The sequence below is a fragment of the Pieris brassicae genome, chromosome 14 (assembly GCF_905147105.1).
Source record: "Pieris brassicae chromosome 14, ilPieBrab1.1, whole genome shotgun sequence".
NCBI classification, from domain to species: domain Eukaryota; kingdom Metazoa; phylum Arthropoda; class Insecta; order Lepidoptera; family Pieridae; genus Pieris; species Pieris brassicae.
This window is the reverse complement of record NC_059678.1, coordinates 630,242-650,728: the sequence shown is the minus strand read 5'-3', so window position 1 is coordinate 650,728 and position 20,487 is coordinate 630,242. Positions and strand designations below refer to the sequence as shown.

The following is a 20,487-nucleotide window of genomic DNA, read 5'->3' as shown; positions in this document are numbered from 1 at the left end:
CGATTGAGAGACCGCCTTTACGCTTTGTGCGCCTGGTACTTGGTTCCGAATTTCAATCAAACTAACTGAAATATTTATTGTAAGAAAAATTATTATAAATAATAAACAACACCACGTACGTCTATTTGCTTTCGCGGACCGGGGGGAATCAATCGGTAAGAAAACAAAGATTAAATCTCCAACAGTCTCTATAGTTGGTCTCTGTAGTGTAAGTTGACTAGCCTTTTCTGCACTTTGAGCGCTTGCACTATCTCAATAATTCGGGCTCCTGTTGAAGTTTCTCTAATTGTGACTTCTCTTACACCTAAGTCAGCTAATACGACATTGTCTCTAGACTTTTTTAAAGATTCCCGCATACGTTTCACCTCCATCTGCTGCCTCCTGCAGCAATTTAATCACAACCGCAACAGATTTCTGTGAGAAAATTTATCTTTATTCGGAGCTTCCGACACCTTTGACGTCATATTTGAATGGTTTTGTGCTAGATGAGCGTTTGGCACAGTTGCCATCTCCTCAGAAGTAATCTATCTTACTTTTGCGTTTAGGATGCGCAACAACAGACGTCCAGGCACCATGCTGCTCCTGGGAGCAACTTTGAGTAGGACAAAAACCCTCTAGCCCCCCCTAAACTTGATTATCAGTGGCCTTTTTTTTCTTAAATGAACCCAACTTTGAACCTGCATCAGGCATCTCATTCACGGAGGACCCTACAGGTCTCGTTTGCTCTCTTTATTTTAAGGCTGCAAGGGGCGGACGAATGATACTTGCTGGTACTTATTATGATCCTCCATTCCCGCCAATTTGGCATCGATCATTGCACCGACCGAGCGCATGACCTTGTATCTGATTTATTAGTGTCTTCATAAAATTTGGGTCTTGTGAGAGGTTAACTTCGGAAAAAGGAAGAGCTGATCTTTCAGACTGCCTTCGCAGTGCCTTCAAAGATCCTTCCAGATCAGCAACATGGGTTCGCAGACGTTTATTATCCGCCTCCAGGCGGCGAGACTCCTCTGCCACTGAACGAGACGTTAAACATTTAATAATCTCCTGAAAGTCTTTTGCTGCCTTTTGCAGATCGTCAAAATGAGGTTCAGTAAGACTCCCTGGATTTTTTGCAAACTCCAGAAGCTTAGCTGTTCTTATCTGCTCTCTCTGTCGTATATTTACTGCGCCCAGAAATTCAATATCTTCATCAAGAAGAAATGACGATTTAATCACAGACTTCTTTTTGACTACCTTACGAAAAGTCTAACTCCGTAAAAGATGAGTGACCGCCTGGGAACACCGCGTAGTGTTGGCTTTTTTATTTTTTTTAATTAATTTAGTAGCAATTTTGTAACATTTTTCCAAGTTCATGGTTCTACTATATTTTATAGTTAAATTTACAAGAATAAATGTACCTATGTTTTCAAACTTCACGCAATTATTTATTTAAAACTAACTGCCCCACGAAGTTCGTTTGGCCTTAATATTATTTTTTACATAGTCTACCTATTTAGTTGCTAAACATATAGTAATATTTTAATATGCTCCTTCACAGACTCGTTCGCGTTCACAATTACAGAAAACTAGATTTTCCATGCATTTTTCCCAATTTTCTTTACTTAACATCCTTCCTCAGAGTTCAAGGTTTCTGCGATAACTTTTTATTTTTGTAGCATGTATTTTTTACATCTGTAATTATTTCATGTTATTGTAGAAATATGGTAAGGAAAGTTGCTAACGGAAATTACATTAAAAGTAATGAGAAAGATATCGACGTCACAACGCGGCAAAATCTAATACAAAAAAACAATTTAAACAACAAAAAAATCAATAACGCACTGTAAAAATCGTTGAATAAAATTAGTTCTTAATTAATTTTCAAATTAGTTTATTTTTTGACTATAAAAAATTTCTAATTAAAAACTATTTTAAACGTGTCTTCTATTCAAGTATCGCTATACGGTTTAGCGTTTTAAGTTAACAAGTCTAGTTCTTCCAGTGATACATGTTTTAATAGATCTAGCATCCTTAGATCTTAGTCTGGCTAAGATTTTGTAGATGAGAGACCTGTATTCCAGCCTACAGATGAATTTTCACATTCCAAAGCAACGGAGACGATCTTTGAGAATCTGAATACCGATTTTTGTAGGTTAGATCTGAATTACAAACACCACTAGGCACAAATTCCAGAAAATACATATATGTAGTCTGTAGTAAGTGTATCATATATGTGTGTAGTCTACTACTTTAATAAATAAATATTTAATAATAATAACGCTCTTTTATTTTCAATCTTTACAAATGTGTTACATATCCATGGCACTCCCTTTGCCCCGCATAAGCAATACCTATTATAAAAGGAAGCGGACAACAGACATCGATAGCCTTTCCCGACAAAAATGCCCCGACATAAACTAACTGATCCGGATGATCCAATCACCGTAGCAAACAATAAATTAAAAGCCGCCCGACGACAAATAATAGTCCGGCCCTTAGCCGATCACTGGTACCCTTGTAGACACTGATGGATTGTTGCTTAAAACACAAGTAAAAATCAAGTTCTAAGTGTTATCCTTAAATAGCTATAATCTAAATTTCACATACTTTAGTGTTAGATAAAACCCCGTATAATAAATACATGTCAAAGTCGAAAGTCATTGTCAATAAGAAATGTAGAAGACTTTTTGCGTGTTATAATAAAATTCTATATATTGTGGCATGCAGCACTGGTATTCTGGCATTCTACAAATAGTTTCTAGTATAGTAGTAGTGTCTAGTTCGTTTCAGGTGTATGTGGCAAACGACAGCCTTTTTTACGCCGAAGCAACATCGTGGCTGAATATTTAGCCATGAAGCTAAACAACGGAAGAAAAACGTTAAAAACGGAAAAGAGAATTCGGAACTTCAGAATGACCCATAGATTAGTTTACTACCAAAAATTAAGGCAGACGTTGGTGCGTCTTTAAAAACTTTACCACAATGTCAACCGATGCCATTCCGCACGACTCTTGCCACAATGTGCGACATTTTTAACTATGTAGCATGCGGCATGCCGCAATTTGTGAAGCCTGCGACTTATCCAGAACCGCACAAAGCACCAAAAGGGTGTCTAAGTGCGGTAACTGAATCCACACTAGATTACAGTATTAAGAAGAGTTACAATTCGATTTGGAAACTCTTATCAATTGCACACTGTCATAGAGACGCGCTGGAGCGAAATCGGTAGAAACAGATAGTCCGTTCCAGAGGCTTTCTTGCTGACCACGAGCCGCAGACATGAGCTGCCGATTAAACAAAGAGTTCAATTGCATTTGCGTACAGTACGTCATTGACAATGGACGGATGTTTTCAGGCATTTAAAAGCAGTCGCGGAAGGTAGCGCACGCTTTATACAAGATGATAAAAATACGCTAAATTAACAATAGAAATGTTTATATAATATATATCAATATTTGCTGTGTGTAATGGTGAATAATAAATTCATTACATTTCTCTTCTACTATTGAATAATGCGTAGCTTGAAAGCTAGATAGAGATTTTTATTTGAGTCTTACGAAACCTTTTTGTAGCTAAGAGTAGTACGTCCTTGCCGATAAAAGCCCGTATTAAATTTTGTTACCGAAAAACTAAATTGAGCGTGAGGGGGGGGGGAATAATCTCAAATATATGAAACATTTACTACATTATAAACTTAGGTTTTGTGTACGATAACAACTTCTTCATAAATCTTAGACGACCATATTTTATTTTGTTTCTTCGGTGCATTGTGTTATTTGAAAAAACACAACAACAAAGTGTCTTGCCCATAATGGAAACTGTATTTTATATTTTATTAGACTAGATCATAGAGTTCAATGCTGCCTTAGTGAAAAGATAACATCGTGTCGTTTGAAATAAAAATGTATATTTTTACATCACATTGTAGTGTGCATAATGCTTTACATATATTTAATAATTCGCGAAACTGAGAATTTAATCCTTCATATTTGTCTCAATCCAGTCATAATAACCAGAAACTGACGCAAAAACGTCCGGATAATTTTTAGCGCACGGAACTCCCCACGACACGACTCCAACTTGAACAAGGCCTTTCTTTTCATCGGAAGCGACTAGAGGACCTCCTGAATCACCCTATGGAAAGAATATCTTCATTAATAAAATAAAAATAAATAAAGAATTGGCGCTACAACCACTTTATATCAAAGAAACCAGCATGCTGAAACCAGGCCAACACTGTTCAATCTTTATTAATTACCGTATTTTTAAATGGTATTATTGTCCGTATAAATATATTGTTTTTTGATTATTTTCTATCAATAAATAAAATATTTTTACGTGTAAAGTACGTGGACGTGGACGCCTGCACGATCATTTGTTACTTTTGTTTTCGTTATTGTCAGGTTATAATGAAAATGTTCTTAATATAAACGACGTGTCGTGTTTTTCGTGAGTACATATGGCGTCTTAAATATTTTATTATTAAGTGAAAATCATTATATACATCATTCTCTACCTCAGTTTTGTTTTTTTATACTTCTTGCATTATATTTAATATTTGTTGGCATAGCGACGATGTTATTAAAAAAAATATACACAGACAGAAGCAGTCGAAGAAGTCCTAACCTCGGGGTTTTGAACTCGGTGAAAAAGGGATGGTAACCATGGCAACGTCAATTCACACGTCAAGTCACTAAGTTAAACTCACATTACATCCACCCTTCTTATCTGGAGCTCTCACGCAGAACTGTTTGTCATCGATTGGTAAGAACTTGGCACCTCTTAACCGCTTGTTACACTGTTTGTTACTAATACTGACGAAGACAAGAACTTGAAGCTTGTTCGGCACAGTTCCATTATTCTGTGAAACAATTCATTTCTTTTTTTGGACCATAAAATTAGTACAAACACAAATTATGCAAATTGACGTACATACAAAAATATAAAAGCGGTGATACGTGTGGTGTGGACACGACCAGCAAACTTAGTTTGTTTAAACAAAAAATCCAAAATAAATTAACCTTTGACGAATTGTAGTACCGCCCTTGATAGTTAAGTATCGAATACGGTCAATTACTATAATAACTTTAACTTAAACTGTCTCAATACTTACGTCAGTATTCCCCCATCCTGTCAGAGCACAAGCTATTCCAGCCGGCACAGGTTCTTTCGACAATTTGATTGCTTGAACATTCTGCTTCATTTTGATTTTACCGTCGATTCTTATTAGAGCTATGTCATTTCTTAAATCTTTTTTTTGGTATTTCTCGTGATTGATAATTTTCTTTATTTTGTAGCGATCGCCACCTGATTGGAGTTGGGTTGATCCAACCACTATGGACAGTTCTTTGGGATTAACACTATAAATTAAAAGTAGATAGGTATATATAGTACCGATCCCAGAGCTGGTGCTTCCCTCGAAAGTGGGAACAGGGAGTGGCCACAGCTACCAAACAATTTAAATCTGTTTTTAATTTTATAGGTTAATTTTTAAATATTTATTATCTCAACCGTGTAGGTTAAGGAACATTGAAAATACTGTATATTTGTGTGTTTTCCGACTACATCTTTGAAAGATTAAAAAAAAACAAATTAGGGATTTATTATAAATATAGGACATTTTTGGTGATTTTTGAAAGTTATTATATTCGTATCTTAATAACGAATAAAAAAAATCTGCGACTATACAACCTAGGCCTCTGCCTCAGATTTCTGCATCCGTTCCATGGTCATTTCTAATAGACACGTAGCTGACCAGACTTCTGTTCAGACACACGCCGTCGACATTATTCGATCTAAAGCCTATTTCCCCACGACGTTTTCCTTTACCGTAGATTGAAAGTCCATTGGCACACCTATGACTTCAGGGATGAGTGTCACAAGCTGAAGCCAGTAGGCTTTTTTATTAAACTTATCACCATTTGAACGTCAAATCTCTGAGTACCATAGGCAATATTTATATACTGATAGAAAAAAAGGTTTTTTAACCAGGACAGGTTATAAATGATACTGACCCATATGTGCAGTGACTCGCTGTCAAGACCCATTCTTCGTGTATGATAGAGCCGCCACACCAGTGATGTTCCTTATTCTTGTGCTGCCTACGCATGGAGACTTGGTAAACCGCGAAGTTCTCTGGAGCATCTTGACCCCCTACGATTCGCGTATCTCCGCCAAATTCCGTTACATCAGACTCGCCTGTGAATAAACCCATTACTTAGCCAGCCTCAATGCAATAATTACTTATGAATAAAATTCTCATCACAAAGTCACAAAAAGGGCCTTAAAAGGCCTTAAAAGAGATGGGTCAATAAAGACAAAAAGAGACTCTTACTTGAAATCGCCCAGTGGGAAGAAAAAAGAGAGGACGCCCAAAAGATACTTAGGAAGATGGAATAATTTGAAGGAGGCCTTCACTCCGTCGGAGATCGTGTAGGAATGTTAAACATAATAACATAGAGTTACTGTAATCTTACATGACATGTGTATACTCTTTGTATGTAACCAAACTCATTCGAGCTGCGAGGATTCAAATTACGGAGCGAATTCTGCGCGTTCGAACTGGCAATGATAACATCGAGAGATGTGAGAGCCATGGTATAGAAGAATTGATCCCTGGCCTCGTGCGGACAAATATATAAATCAATACTTACCCAGAAGTCCCCGTGAAAGTAGAAGCACCAACACCAGTACGAACATTTTTCTGGTTAGGTATACTTTGCCTTACTATATTTAATTTTTAGATAAAAAAGTGCAATAAAACGATGTTTTGAAAAAACAATGACAATATTAATTATAAAAGTAATTAACTTTTCACGTGTATAATTAATTTTAATATTGTCTTACGTATGGAAATTAGAAAAAAAACAAATCCAATTTACTATCGATATTGTTCTTCTAATTTAGTTTCTATGTTAAGAAAAATTCTGGGAATATTGGCTTAAAAATAAAAATATATTCAAATTCAAAATCATTTATTCATTTAGTCTTACACAATGTAAGTACACTTTTGAACATCAATAAAGTCAATAAAAACACATTAACCACCAAGTTTGTAAGGACCATTACACCATATTCCAAATGACATTTTATGTAATTAACATTTAATGGAGGATAAAGAGGAGGCATGGTGAAATAGGAGCACGCACTTACGTTCTCGTGGGATCAACACGTAAATATAAGCTTCCTTCACCCTTGGCCTATCCGCTCATGGCGCCCCAGCCAAGGTAGTCGATGGATGTTGTATTAAATACAAATATTTTTTTTACAAAACGACAGATTCATACCGCAACAAATGTTCAAGAAGTTGACAGCTGGGCGTAGCCAAGATATTGTCGAAGGTTTTCTTATATTTGTTTCATTCTCTTTTTTCCTGTTTTTTCTACAATCTAGTTAATTGCTTAGTTCTACAAGTTTTGTCTAAGTAATTAACTAAATTACAGGAAGAGATCACTCGAAAACAAGGAGACCGCCACGAACCCTCCATTATATTTAATTATTTTAAATGTACAGTTTTTTTGGATCACTGCAATTAAGAGTACCTATTTAAATAAATATTTAAATCGTTTAATTCTGGTAAGATCTTAAAAAGGTAGGTAAAATCTTAACAACTTAAAAAATTCAATCCTTTCGTTTCATTTTACGTTTACCATATTTCACCTTGCAATACAAATTTCAACTAGCTATACCGTGCGTCTAACGATTCTCAAAAAAAATATCGCTCATCTCGATATTTTTCGCGCTATCGACGTATACGTACGCTTCTGTATCGTAAAAAAAATGTTATTGTTCAGATTTTAATTCAATTTTTTTTTATTCAATAACAAGTTACATTATTTTAGCAGGTATTGGAGCCCCTGAACTAAGTCTAGGGAGACCTGTACTCCGCTCTTCCAATGGTTTAATGAAATAGTAACTTTACAATAACTGAAACGAAACTACTATATTATAAAGAAAAACAGAAAGCTAAGACTTATTACTAAACTAAAGATAAAGGTTTACATGGTCGAGACGTTTGTACACACCAGAATGATAATCTTGGGGATGGGATGGGAGGTGGAGGGTGGTAGTGTAAAATAGTGTAAGTGGAAATTAAGAATGGTTAATTTATACTTGAACTAGCGATCCAGTTTCTTCGTAGTTTAGTGAACAGAGCCACTTGGTGATTAATGATTTTATTTCGAGTAATAGCTCAGGGCAAATATTAAGGACCCTATTAAGTTTGTTGTAGAGGTGACTAGATAGATAAGAATATTGTCGGTGTGAGAATTTGGTTTTGCATTGAGATATACTACATACTAGGTCCTTCCTATGCATTTCCAGAAGTCCTTTGTTAAAGTGGATTAGAGTATGTTTTCTAAAGATACATCTAAGGATGAACACTTGGCGGATGGTAAGAAGATTGCTTGAGTTGTATAAATCAAAACCTAAATAGGTACAAATATGACTTTCAACAGAGCTCTTTGCGATCTCTCGATGTAATTAGTTTCGTTTTGTAAGCACCACCCCTCACTGGAATGCAGTAGATTAGTATAGATGATCTTAAGGGCGAATAAGGCTTTGTAGATAGAGATCAATAGCTTCCGATCACAGATATGTCTAAACTTTTTAAATATCCTAACTAACAAAAATAGTTTTCTAGTCAGATCTGAAGGTTTGTCTATCTGCATGTACCAAGTGAGGTTGTGATCAATGTTAACTCCACAATACTTTATACAGTTCACACGAGAAATAAATGAACAGTTACAAGACACAATAGATTTGTTGCAAGTGTGTAATTGGAGAGATAATGAAAAAGGCACCGTGTGGTTTATAGAGAAAGCAAGAAATTTAGTTTTAGATATATTAAGACTTAAAAAATTGTTTTGTAACCAGTTTTCAAGTTTTAGCGTGGAATAACAGGGCTGTATCGTCCGTGTAAGAGTAGGTGTTATGTGTGTAGGTGTGTGTCCTCACTTAAAAAGGATCCAACCTTCACTTGTTGAATCGTTCAATCTTTAAGATAGCTGGTGGATTTTGAACATTTCCAAGGGGATTCCTCTAATACCGCAAGTCTCAAGACAGCTTAAAAGGATGGGGATAGAGACTGTTTCAAAGGCTTTGGTAAGATCTGAAAATACTCCCATACATTTTTGTCCATTTTAAAGAAAACTAACCAGTATATAAATATAAAGGATTTAATTTAAGACGATTGTTTATCAATTTTTCGAGAAGTATTGAATGTACCGTCAAGTGAGATATAGACCTATAGTTGTCGACATCATCTCCATCGCCTCCCTTAAAAACAGGGTGGATGATCGCTTCCTCTTGAATATTGGCCAACTGCTCACGCGACTCAGCTGGTTATTTCAAAATTCAACAGCTGAAGGTTCGTAATACGTATGTACGTATTACGTTCATATTAAATTACAAGCACTCACTATATTCTAAGCAATGTCGCGTTCCAAAACACAACAAGTAATAATAGCGCGAACCTGACCAAACTGAATTGTCAAAAAAATGTTGTAATGTAAGCTATAGATCATTAGTACTGATTTTTAAATTGGTTGGCTTCACGATATTATTTCTTTTATTTTAGTTTCGGCATGCGACATAAAATGCATATGTTTTCACGTCATTACATATGTCAAACACATCGCGTTAAAAAAAGGATTTAATTTTTGAATTATTAATTTGAATACATACTAATAGGAAAATATATCAATGAGGCACAGAATTTTTAAATATTTGTCACTTTTAGGTTCCCACTATGCTTTTAGATTATTTTCCAATCAGGTTTGAATCCTAAGTTCGCCCCTTAGTTTGAAACCCTCTAGCAGACATCCCAGTCGGGGTTTTTTAGTGGGTCACAGAAGAGTGACCAAAGTTCGTGGAAGCGAAGATACTTTGGTCACCTGAGCTGAACCTCACACATCGGCCTATCATCAGGGTAATGGTTCTGCCATTAGAATTTTTGCGCCGACTATAAAATTGGTAGGAACAAAAAACTGCCACATTTCAAATCTTTTTGACAGAACGAAGTCTGTGGGGTCCGCTAGTTTCATATAAATTTAAATACACATTTCACAGTCAACTGGCTAGCAAGCTGTACAACTAAATCTGTCAAGGAATGCTCGAGTTAATTGTTATTTTTGTTAATCATTGAGATGCCTTTTATTACTTTTTAGAATCATAATTTATTAGTTTCGTTATTGTATCATTATTTTATTGTTTAATATCACTACTTAACGAATATTGTTATGACTAATCAGACACATCGAGTGGGTTCGAGGCGACATCTTGACTTTGTAAAACCAACCGTTTCTAAAAATTTTTATGCTTACAAACGTTGGGGCAAACGGGCAGGTGAATCACGTGATGTAAAGTGGTAGGGGGTGGCTCTATAGACAATGTCGATGCTAGAGGGGTCGCGGGTGCGTTGCCGTGGTTGTAAGAATTGGTACGGTCTTTTCTTGAAGGACCCTAAGTCAGGAAATACTTCAGTAGTAGGACATCCAGTAGTTATGTCATATCGTTATCATATAAATCATCTATAGACAGGCTTTTTAATAAAACAAACTAATTTGTTAATCAATATAAATTATTCCATAAAAAGATGTTTTTATTTCATGTTCTTCTCAATCCAGTCATAATAACCAGAAACTGAGGCGAACACGTCAGGGTAGTTTCTGCCGCACGGGATCCCCCAGGACACGACTCCTATTTGGACGAACTCTTTATTTTCATCAGCGACAACCAGAGGACCTCCCGAATCTCCCTGTAGAAGCATAAAATTATTAGTTGAGACAACTCCTCGGATCTGTCAAACTAACACTTCTCTGATACTGAAAAACTTCGCAGTGACAAAGGGATTAGGTTTTGGCCATGAAAAACAAATGACTGAGAAGCAGCTTACAAGGCAACCGTGGATTTCGAAGTCGGGTTGTGTATGCCTTTACTTTATCTGGACGAAATCCAGGCGGGACAAGTTAAAAGTACATGGCTGACAAGCATGAATATCATGAATGTGGATGAAGCCAGGGAGGTATGACAGGACCATAGCCAGTTTAGATCTAGTCCTTTCCATAAAAAAAAACGTGAATATTCAAATAAATATTATTAAAAGCGCGGTTCATAATAATTAGAATCATGTTTGTTTATTAGATTTGAGGAAAGTCTGTATATTTTTATAGAACAAGGGGAAAACGGGCAGGAGGCTCACCTGATGTTAAGTGATACCACCACCCATGGACACCCGCAATGCCAGAGGGCTCGAGTTTGCGTTACCGTCCTTTTAAGAACCTGTACACTCTTTTCTTGAAGCTAAGGCGAATTGGTTCCGAAATACTTCAGGGGGCAGCTGGTTCCATATAATGGTGGTGAATGATGATGAAACTCAGCCGCAGGTATTAATCCGAACAACTCCTTTTGAGCACTCCATGGTAAATGCGGTAGAAGATGCATCTCTACGCAATATCTGTCTACACATTACATACGTGTGTCCGGTCTTATTCATGAATAATTTGAAGCAATGGGTAAATTTTAATCATGTCTTTGACATCATACTTACATTACACGCTCCCTTTGTTTCTGGTCGCTTCACGCAAAGTTGTTTGTCATCAATCGGACTGAAGCTGGATCGGCTAAGCTTGTTATTGCACTCCTTATTGCTTATAGTTGTGAAATCTAAATATTGGAGATTATTTGGCACCCTTCTACGGTTCTGTAATATAAATAATGTTTTTTAACCAGAGCAGTGTTGGCTTCAGCGTGCGACTCACATCTCAGAACTATGTAACTCTCGAATAAAGGAAAACATCGCGTATTAACCGGTTTTAGTTAGACATAAAACGTCAACGTGTATCAGGCATAGAAGGATGATCGCCTGATACACAAATGATCAAGAATGAATTTATTGTTAATTTTAATACTGTTTGTAATGAGAGGTTTATCGCTATTAAATCTAGCTTAGTACTCACGTTAACGTAACCCCAGCCAGTCAATGTACATTTGGTTCCGACGGCTACAGCCTCCTTCTTCAGCTTAATTGTTTTAACATTACCTGTCATGGCGATTTTACCGTCGATTTGAATAAGGGCTATGTCATTTCTTAAATCTTTTTTCGCGTAATTCTCATGTGTGATCATCTTCTTAATTTGATAACGGGTGCCACCAGAAAGGAGTCTATTCGACCCGACCATTACGGACAGTTCGCTTATCTTATTCCTGAAATAGTATTTATTATTCATACAGCTTGTACACACGATACATAATAGCCAAAACCGGACACATTTAAACATTTAATTACAGTATAGTACATACAGCAAGATGCTGTGCATCGTGTTAGTCTATCAAAAGGTGAGGTTAATTGTATTTTCGATATTATCGTATTGGCATTACTGTGAGGATAGTGTATGTATGTATACAAGTAAACGGTGCTACTTGTGGTGACTGGTCGGACCTGAATTCGTGTATGCGGTGATGTTAGTTATTTCGACTATGTATTTGCGTGTTGTTCTCACGAGAAAAGTGCGTGCTCATATTTCACCATGCCAATTGCCGATAGAGGAAATATATTTTTAAATTTTCTTTACAGTGACGCAAAGAAATCAATTAAAACGGGAAAATGAAACGAATCATAGTTTTCAAAAAACAGATAGTAAAAAAATAAATTTGAAAATTCTAACCAAACACGAGATATCAAAGTGGCCAGTACGATAAAACCTTAATTTCATGAGTAAGACATTACATATGTACACAGACATAATATATGTAACTGTTTTGAATCGTTATGTATGTTACTAGTATTACTGAAAATGTAACAGGGATCCTGTTATGGGGGTGTAGGGTTGGTGGAAATGAAACCCCATATACTTAAACACACATGTATATTTACTCTAAAATAAATCAATACAATGTATCGTTTAAACAGTCTACCGGTAGCTTGTGTCGCGATACGTGGCGTAGGTACGATCGTACGACCTGCCGGCGACGAAGCTCGGTAAAAACTAGCGTCTCCCGCGCAGTGTTGCCAGTCCCCACATCAGCCCCCCCGGAGACCTATAGGTCGTACAAGTGGCGCGGAAATCGAACTCTTCTGCCTGAACGAGTTACATAATCAGGCTTCTTCGCAGGGGGCATACTGGGAACTGCAATGGTGTTATTGATAGGCTCCTCCTCAGTCAATATGTGTGCCGGTTTCACTCGATCTATAGACACCGTTGTTGTCTTGCCGTCCATTTCTATTCTCATGGTCTTGTCTGTCCGGTCAAGGACTTTGTACGGACCAGAGTATGGTGGTTTTAAAGATTTACGTACGGCATCCTGCCTTAAGAATACCGACGTTGCCTGTTTTAGATCCTTATGCACGAATGTTTTGGCCTTACCATGTCGCATAACAGGCGTTGGCTTTAACTGGCTGATATGCTGCCGTAGACGCGACAAGAAATCACTGTGGTCGGTGATTTCAGTACCCGACGATGAATAAGTCTCCAGGTAATCTAAGACCTTCACCGTATAACAGCTCAGCAGAGCTGGACGATATATCCTCCTTCCATGCGCTACGTATGCCTAAAAGAACTAAAGGAAGCACCTCATGCCAATTCTCGTTATCATGACACATTATAGCCGCTTTTAATTGTCGATGGAATCTCTCCACCAGGCCGTTAGCTGCAGGATGATATGCAGTAGTTGAGATATGCTCGGAACCAGTAAGCCTTGCAAGTTCTTTAAAGAGATGCGATTCGAACTGCCTTCCTCTATCAGTTGTAATTTTAAGCGGACAACCAAATCGTGCGATCCACTCGTTAACAAAACCATAAGCCACACTTTCAGCCGTTATATCTGTTAACGGAATAACTTCAGGCCATCTCGTGAATCGGTCGACAGCAGTTAAGCAATAACGGTAGCCGTGTGAAATAGTCAGCGGTCCAATAAGATCTACATGAACATGGGCGAAACGTGAAGATGGTTGTGAAAAAACGTGTATAGGGGCTCGAGTATGTCTTCCAACTTTTGAGCGTTGGCACGCTATACAGGCTTTCGTCCATGCCCTACAATCTTTTTTTATATTCGGCCAAACATACCTCTCTGTCATAAGTCGAATCGTAGGCTTAGCACCAGGATGACTCAACCCGTGGATGGAGTTGAACGCTTGTTTCCGAAAATCAGGTGTGAGGTACAGACGTGGCGAAGGGCTGGAGATGTCGCAGTACACTTTGCTGGAATTAGAGATGTAAATTTTCTTTAAATTTAACGAAGAATTACTGTTTAATATATCGTTCAATTCCGCGTCTCTATCTTGTGCTGCAGCCAGCTGGTCTAAGTCTATGTCCGATATAGCTTCGATTCTTGACAGTGCGTCCGCTACGACATTATCATCACCGGAGATATGTCTCACGTCAGTCGTAAATTGCGAGACAAAATCATAATACCGGAATTGCCGTGGCGAACATTTGTCCGATGCCTTGCGAAATCCTGCGACAATAGGTTTATGGTCGGTCCAAATCGTGAAAGGTCTTAACTCGACCATAAACCGGAAGTATTTCACTGCCTCGTAGATTGCAAGCAATTCTCTGTCAAATGGGCTATATTTCCGCTGAGCTGATGTTAACTTTTTCGAAAAGAATGCAAGCGGTTGACATACGTCATTAATCTTTTGTTGTAGTACTGCACCTATCGCTATATCCGATGCATCTGTTACTAACATTAAATTCGCCGTTGGATTTGGGTGAGCTAGGAGAGTTGCACCCACAAGGTTCTCTTTGCACAACTTGAAGGCCTCCTCGAGCTCATGCGTCCAACATATGGGCGTCGTTGCTTTATTGTCATTACCAGAAAGAAGATCATGGAGTGGTGCTTGCATCTGAGCAGCATTTGGTAAATAACGTCTGTAAAAGTTTATCATGCCAAGGAATCGTCTGAGTTCTCTTAAATTCTTCGGCTGCGTAAAGTTCTGGATTGCGATGACTTTCTCTGGAGTAGGACGTGTGCCTTCTGCAGTGATAAGATATCCAAGAAACTCGATCTCTGAAACACCGAATATGCTCTTAGAAGTGTTCAAAACAGCTCCGTGATCTCGTAGACGTCCAAGTACTTGACGTAGGTGTATCTCATGCTCATCATGGCTTCGTGAGGCAATGAGAACATCATCAATATAAGGAAAAGCAAAATCCAGATCTCTTAATATTTCGTCCATGAATCTTTGAAATGACTGGGCGGCATTCCGCAGACCAAATCCCATGTAAGGAAATTCGAATAAACCGAACGGTGTTGTAATCGCAGTCTTAGGTATGTCACTGGGATTGACAGGTATTAAATTGTATGCGCGCACCAAATCAATTTTGCTAAACACTGCAATTATTTAAATTATGTGAAAAATCGGCGATGTGGCGAACCGGATATCGATCAGGTATTGTACGGCTGTTTATACCTCTATAATCACCGCATGGGCGGTCTGTGCCATCTTTCTTAGGTACCAACTGTAGCGGCGCTGCCCACGGGCTATCTGAACGGCGTGCAATACCTGTTCTTACCATGTCTTCGAACTCACGCTTCGCTCTGCGGAGTCGATCCGGTGCCAATCTGCGCGGTCGGCTAAACACAGGTGGACCAGGCGTAGTCCGTATGTAGTGTAGCGTCTTGTGTTTGATCTCACGTACCTCTGGCTCACCCGATGGTTTCGTAACCTCCGGAAACTCAGTGAGAAGAATGTGATACCGTGAGGTGCCTGAAACAGTTTTGATTTGGTATACAGTAGCTGAAGCTGGCTTAGCACTTGCTTTAAGAGTTGTTGTTACATCCACTAGCTTGTGATTACGCACATCAACTAATAGATTATAATAAGCTAAAAAGTCTATCCCTATTATAGGTTTCGTCACATCTGCTATTACAAAACGCCAATGAAAGTCTCTGCGTAAACCGAGGTTTAAATTTAAATTGATTGTTCCATACGTATTAATCACTGAGCCATTGGCTGCATAAAGTTTGTACTCACAGTTTTTTAACTGCTTATTATTTACATATTTACAAGGATACACACACAAATCCGAACCAGTGTCTATTAAAAAATCCAGTCTTGTGTTTTTATCTACAACAAAAATACGACGCACGTGGTTGTGGCAGCCATTGTTCGTCGCCATTAATGACTGCTGTTGTCGTTTCCCTTATATGAACATGGCGCACGACACTTTGTCGCGTTTTCTTTGAATGTGCGGTGATACCAACACACGCCACTCGTTGAAACATCTCGTGAACGTCCATGGCTGTGTGATCGGCGTCGCGACTCGTATGCACGCTGTCCCGATCGCGAGCGTGGACGCCGAGATGTAGATGTAGAAAGGGCTGCGACTTGCTTGGTTAGCTCGGCAACGCAATTCCTTAGTTCTTTTATCTCGTTGTGCGGGGACGCCACGTGGTTAATTTGTGGTTGACACATGACGTCAGTAACTGCGTCCGCTAGCGACGCCAAGGAGTCTAGCGAGCTCTTTGGTTGTGACGCAATTATGACTTGAATATTTGTTGGTAATCGGCTCGACCATATGGACCTAATGAAGTCATCTGGAATTTCTGGACCTGCGAGATTTTGTAAGTGTCTTAAAAATTGGGATGGCTTCCGGTCTCCAATGTCTTCGTGTGTTAAAAGTTGTCGCACCCGTTGTTCTTGGGATGATGACAATCTCGATATTAATTCGGTCTTCAAAGATATATACTTGTCCGTAGTGGGCGGGTTTTTTATTATGTCTTTAATTTCCGAAACATACTTGTAATCCAAATTTGACACTACATAGTTATACTTAGTAGTGTCCGCCGTGATATTCGCCAACGTAAACTGGCTTTCGATCTGTGCGAACCATAGCACAGGTTCGTCGGGCCAAAATGGCGGCACTTTAACACTGACGCTATTGATCACGGGAGCGTCATGCGCGTCTTGATTGTCCATCACGTCGGTGTCACCAATATATGGGGGTGTAGGGTTGGTGGAAATGAAACCCCATATACTTAAACACACATGTATATTTACTCTAAAATAAATCAATACAATGTATCGTTTAAACAGTCTACCGGTAGCTTGTGTCGCGATACGTGGCGTAGGTACGATCGTACGACCTGCCGGCGACGAAGCTCGGTAAAAACTAGCGTCTCCCGCGCAGTGTTGCCAGTCCCCACACTGTAATACAAATCTCATTTGCAATATTAACGTAAATTTATACAAACCCATAGGTACAATGCCCGGCGGTCAAAATCCACTACTCGTTTATAATAGAGCCTCCATAATGGTGATATTCATCTTTGCCTGGCTTCTTGCGAATTGAAACTTGATAGTTAGCGAATCCATCAGGAGCATCCTTGCCACCCAGGATTCGTGTGTCGCCATCGGTTTTCGTGATCTCAGACTCGCCTGACGTATTTATTTATTATATGATACAACAAAAACAATCATACTAAAGATATAGTCAACAATGGAATATTTAATGTATGCAAATATTCCATCATTTACAAAACAAAAAAATATTAAAATTGGATTACCAAATTCGGCTGTGTCGTGTGTGAGTAGAGGTACGTGAACTGTATGGTGTATGCTCATGATGCAGGTGATATTCTATGGATATTCTTAATACTCCTAAGCATATTTCGCGATAGCTTAAACAAGTCAAGGCTCAAATATTGGTCGTATTTATTTAGCATTAAGCATTGCGTAGTAGGCCCTCCGCACCTCCTAAGTGTTAAAATAAGGAAAAATAATATTGACCGACTTAAATATTTAGCAACGCTTTGGAAGTATTGTGAAATTGGGTGATTTTTTAGTACGAAGGCAAGGACTTGGAGGATGGGATGGGCTTTGGTATCAGATGCTGCTTGTGTGGATACGTAAGCCCCGCCTCAACTCTTTCGGACAAACACGAAGGCTGGCGTGAGGGCAGAGCAGGAAATAATAAACGGCTTAAATGTAATGCTCCAACTTTGATTTCGTTCCCTTTGGAGTAGTGACTCATGGGCCGTGTAGTTCTGCTTTGGATCGGATATATTTTCAGTTTTGTCACGCATTTGAGGTGGAGAGTTGAATAATGTAGGTACGTAGGTTGATTTTGAGCTGGTGTTTAAAGTGGGTTAGATTTAAACTATACACGATATAGTTACGACAACGCCCTCAATAAATAAAGGTTAAAGGAACCCCATACGCGAACAGAGGCAAGACCAGAGCCATATCGAAACCAGACTGAACATTATAGAACGGAGTGATGAGCGAAAGATATTAAAAGCACTTACATTCTAGAATTGTACTATTCCCAATTGAAAGAACATTTTTCTAAGTTCATCGTAAGAGTTGATTCGTTATAAAATTATATATATATATATGAAAATTTTAGACCGAATTTTATAACGAATCAACTCTTACGATGAACTTATGAAAATAATATAATATAATAGAAGAATTACCTTTTAGTGTAATTAATTTTATGTAGATAAAGAAAAGTAATTTAACGGATTAAAAAGTGGTAACTATATATTTTTTTAAACAATTGTGTCTTCTGTGGAGCATAATTGCGAGTTCATTGCTATTCAAGGCTTTTTTTAATGAGTAATTTATATTCAAATGAAACATTTCTTCAATTTATAATACACACATATACAGTAATTACAATATTCTAACTAACATACAAATAACAATATAATTAATTAAAAATGTATAAAAGAAAACTAAAAAAAAATTAAAAAGTTGGTACCCTTAACACCGTAATTTCCTCACGGTATTGCCATACTTATTCATTGAGGGAGGAAAGCACCAGCCCTGGAGTCACTATACACAGTCACAGGAGTCACAAAGACTTTTATATTTTAGCGGTTTATTATTAAGGCTTTCAACTTAGTCTCATAAGTGTCCGTATATACATATTAACATGATTTCAATTAGCTATATCCCATTGAAATTTAAGGTTGAAAAATGAGGTTTTATTATCTAAAATTAGCAGTGAAGTTTGTTTTGGTTACATTAGATACATTGACAAAGACACTAACAAAACAGATTGACAATGACATCAGGTAATGGCTGATAGTTTCAAGTAAGAAGTTTACATCACAAGTATCATCATAATGGACTCAGATAATTGATATGACATTTGCATGCCTATTTTTATTAATCAATCTGAATGTATTACATTCTTAGCAAATAAACAATGTTTGGTAACTGTACTTTAGCACAGGGTCGATATATGATTTCTGTTTAGCACAGGGTCGATATATGATTTCTGTTTAGCACAGGGTCGATATATGATTTCTGTTTAGCACAGGGTCGATATATGATTTCTGTTTAGCACAGGGTCGATATATGATTTCTGTTTAGCACAGGGTCGATATATGATTTCTGTTTAGCACAGGGTCGATATATGATTTCTGTTTAGCACAGGGTCGATATATGATTTCTGTTTAGCACAGGGTCGATATATGACTTCTGTTGCACATGGGCCTAAGCCAAGTAGAAATTTGTGGGTCACTGTGGCTGAATTTAATATTTCTTCTTTTTGAAGGATAAATGGATTTTAGGAAGTCTAACAATTTAATTGATTTGTTTGTGTAACTGTTGTGGGATTATTTCGGTGGTGGACAAAATAATCGGAACTATTGATACTTTTACATCCTTTTAATTACATTTTGAAGATCTGTATAATCCGTGATTTTATGCGCTATTGATTCTTGTAAGCTGTTGAATCTGGCTATATCTAATAATGTTCTGGTCTATTGTAGTGTATTGTTTTCTCTGTTCTGGCTGTGTCAAAGTACAATTTATAAATATGACTTTCTATAATTGTTTCAGAGTTTTAAATTTTATCTAACATTGCAAGTTTCTGTATTATATATAAATTATTATTAACAAGAAAAAATAGTTTTTAGAACTTGGGTTTTTGACCCCTCGAGCGGCAACCAACATCATTGGTCCGTACACGACGCTATTGTAGTACAAGTGTTGCTAATAAATAAATTAAAATAAAGCTGTTAAAGCCTACTATAACGTAAATTATGTGTTCTTATTAAAGGCAGGAGTGTTATCCAGCCTGACCGGTTGCTTGTCGCTGTTTTGCTCATCTGATATTAATGATACCGCCGCCGATACACACTCACATTGAAGGCTCGCAAGTGCCGGCCTTTTAAGAAAGGGAACTCTCTCTTCTTGAAGTCGAATTGATTCGGAAATACTTCAGTGGGCAGTTCCAGATATTGGTGCGTGGAAACCACTGCCTTAAAAACGACGCACGTCGAGGTGATACGGGTGGAATTTCGCATTCTGCCTTAAAACCGATGATTAAACTCAGCTGCATTAATTCCGCACATATACTTTTAAGTCTATTGGCCCTGCAGGCCGTGATTCGAACTTAGGATCTGAAGGGTGAGAGGCACGAATCACTGGGCGAATATTGCTCCTTCAATAATTTACAAGATATTATGTTATAGGTCCAATGAAAATATATATCTCCTGAAAGCTGTGAAATTTACGCCACCGTAATGCACATAAATCCATGAACTTATAGG

At 37.8% G+C, this 20,487-nt stretch overlaps 1 protein-coding gene and 1 pseudogene across 1 annotated transcript; both read right to left on the bottom strand.

The window, feature by feature from the left end:
* Positions 1-3,681: 3,681 nt before the first annotated feature.
* On the bottom strand, positions 3,682-6,776 carry LOC123717952 (chymotrypsin-1-like). The gene is made up of 5 exons (XM_045674235.1): positions 6,636-6,776; positions 5,997-6,180; positions 5,096-5,342; positions 4,691-4,843; positions 3,682-4,116 (listed from the first exon to the last, which is right to left on the bottom strand). The coding sequence occupies exons 1-5, from the start codon at positions 6,679-6,681 to the stop codon at positions 3,958-3,960; spliced, it is 789 nt and encodes a 262-aa protein (XP_045530191.1). The 5' UTR covers positions 6,682-6,776; the 3' UTR covers positions 3,682-3,957.
* A 3,806-nt stretch (positions 6,777-10,582) lies between these two features.
* On the bottom strand, positions 10,583-18,218 carry LOC123718185 (annotated as a pseudogene).
* Between the last annotated feature and the right edge of the window lie 2,269 nt (positions 18,219-20,487).

Bases quoted from the DNA above. Each gene is read 5' to 3' on its own strand.
- LOC123717952 (XM_045674235.1), bottom strand. From the start codon at position 6,681: ATGTTCGTACTGGTGTTGGTGCTTCTACTTTCACGGGGACTTCTGG. The intron at 4,844-5,095 runs GTAAGTATTGAG...ATTGTTTCACAG, and splicing joins CAGGATGGGGGAATACTGAC to AATAATGGAACTGTGCCGAA. The intron at 4,117-4,690 runs GTGAGTTTAACT...TTCTTTCCATAG, and splicing joins ATAAGAAGGGTGGATGTAAT to GGTGATTCAGGAGGTCCTCT.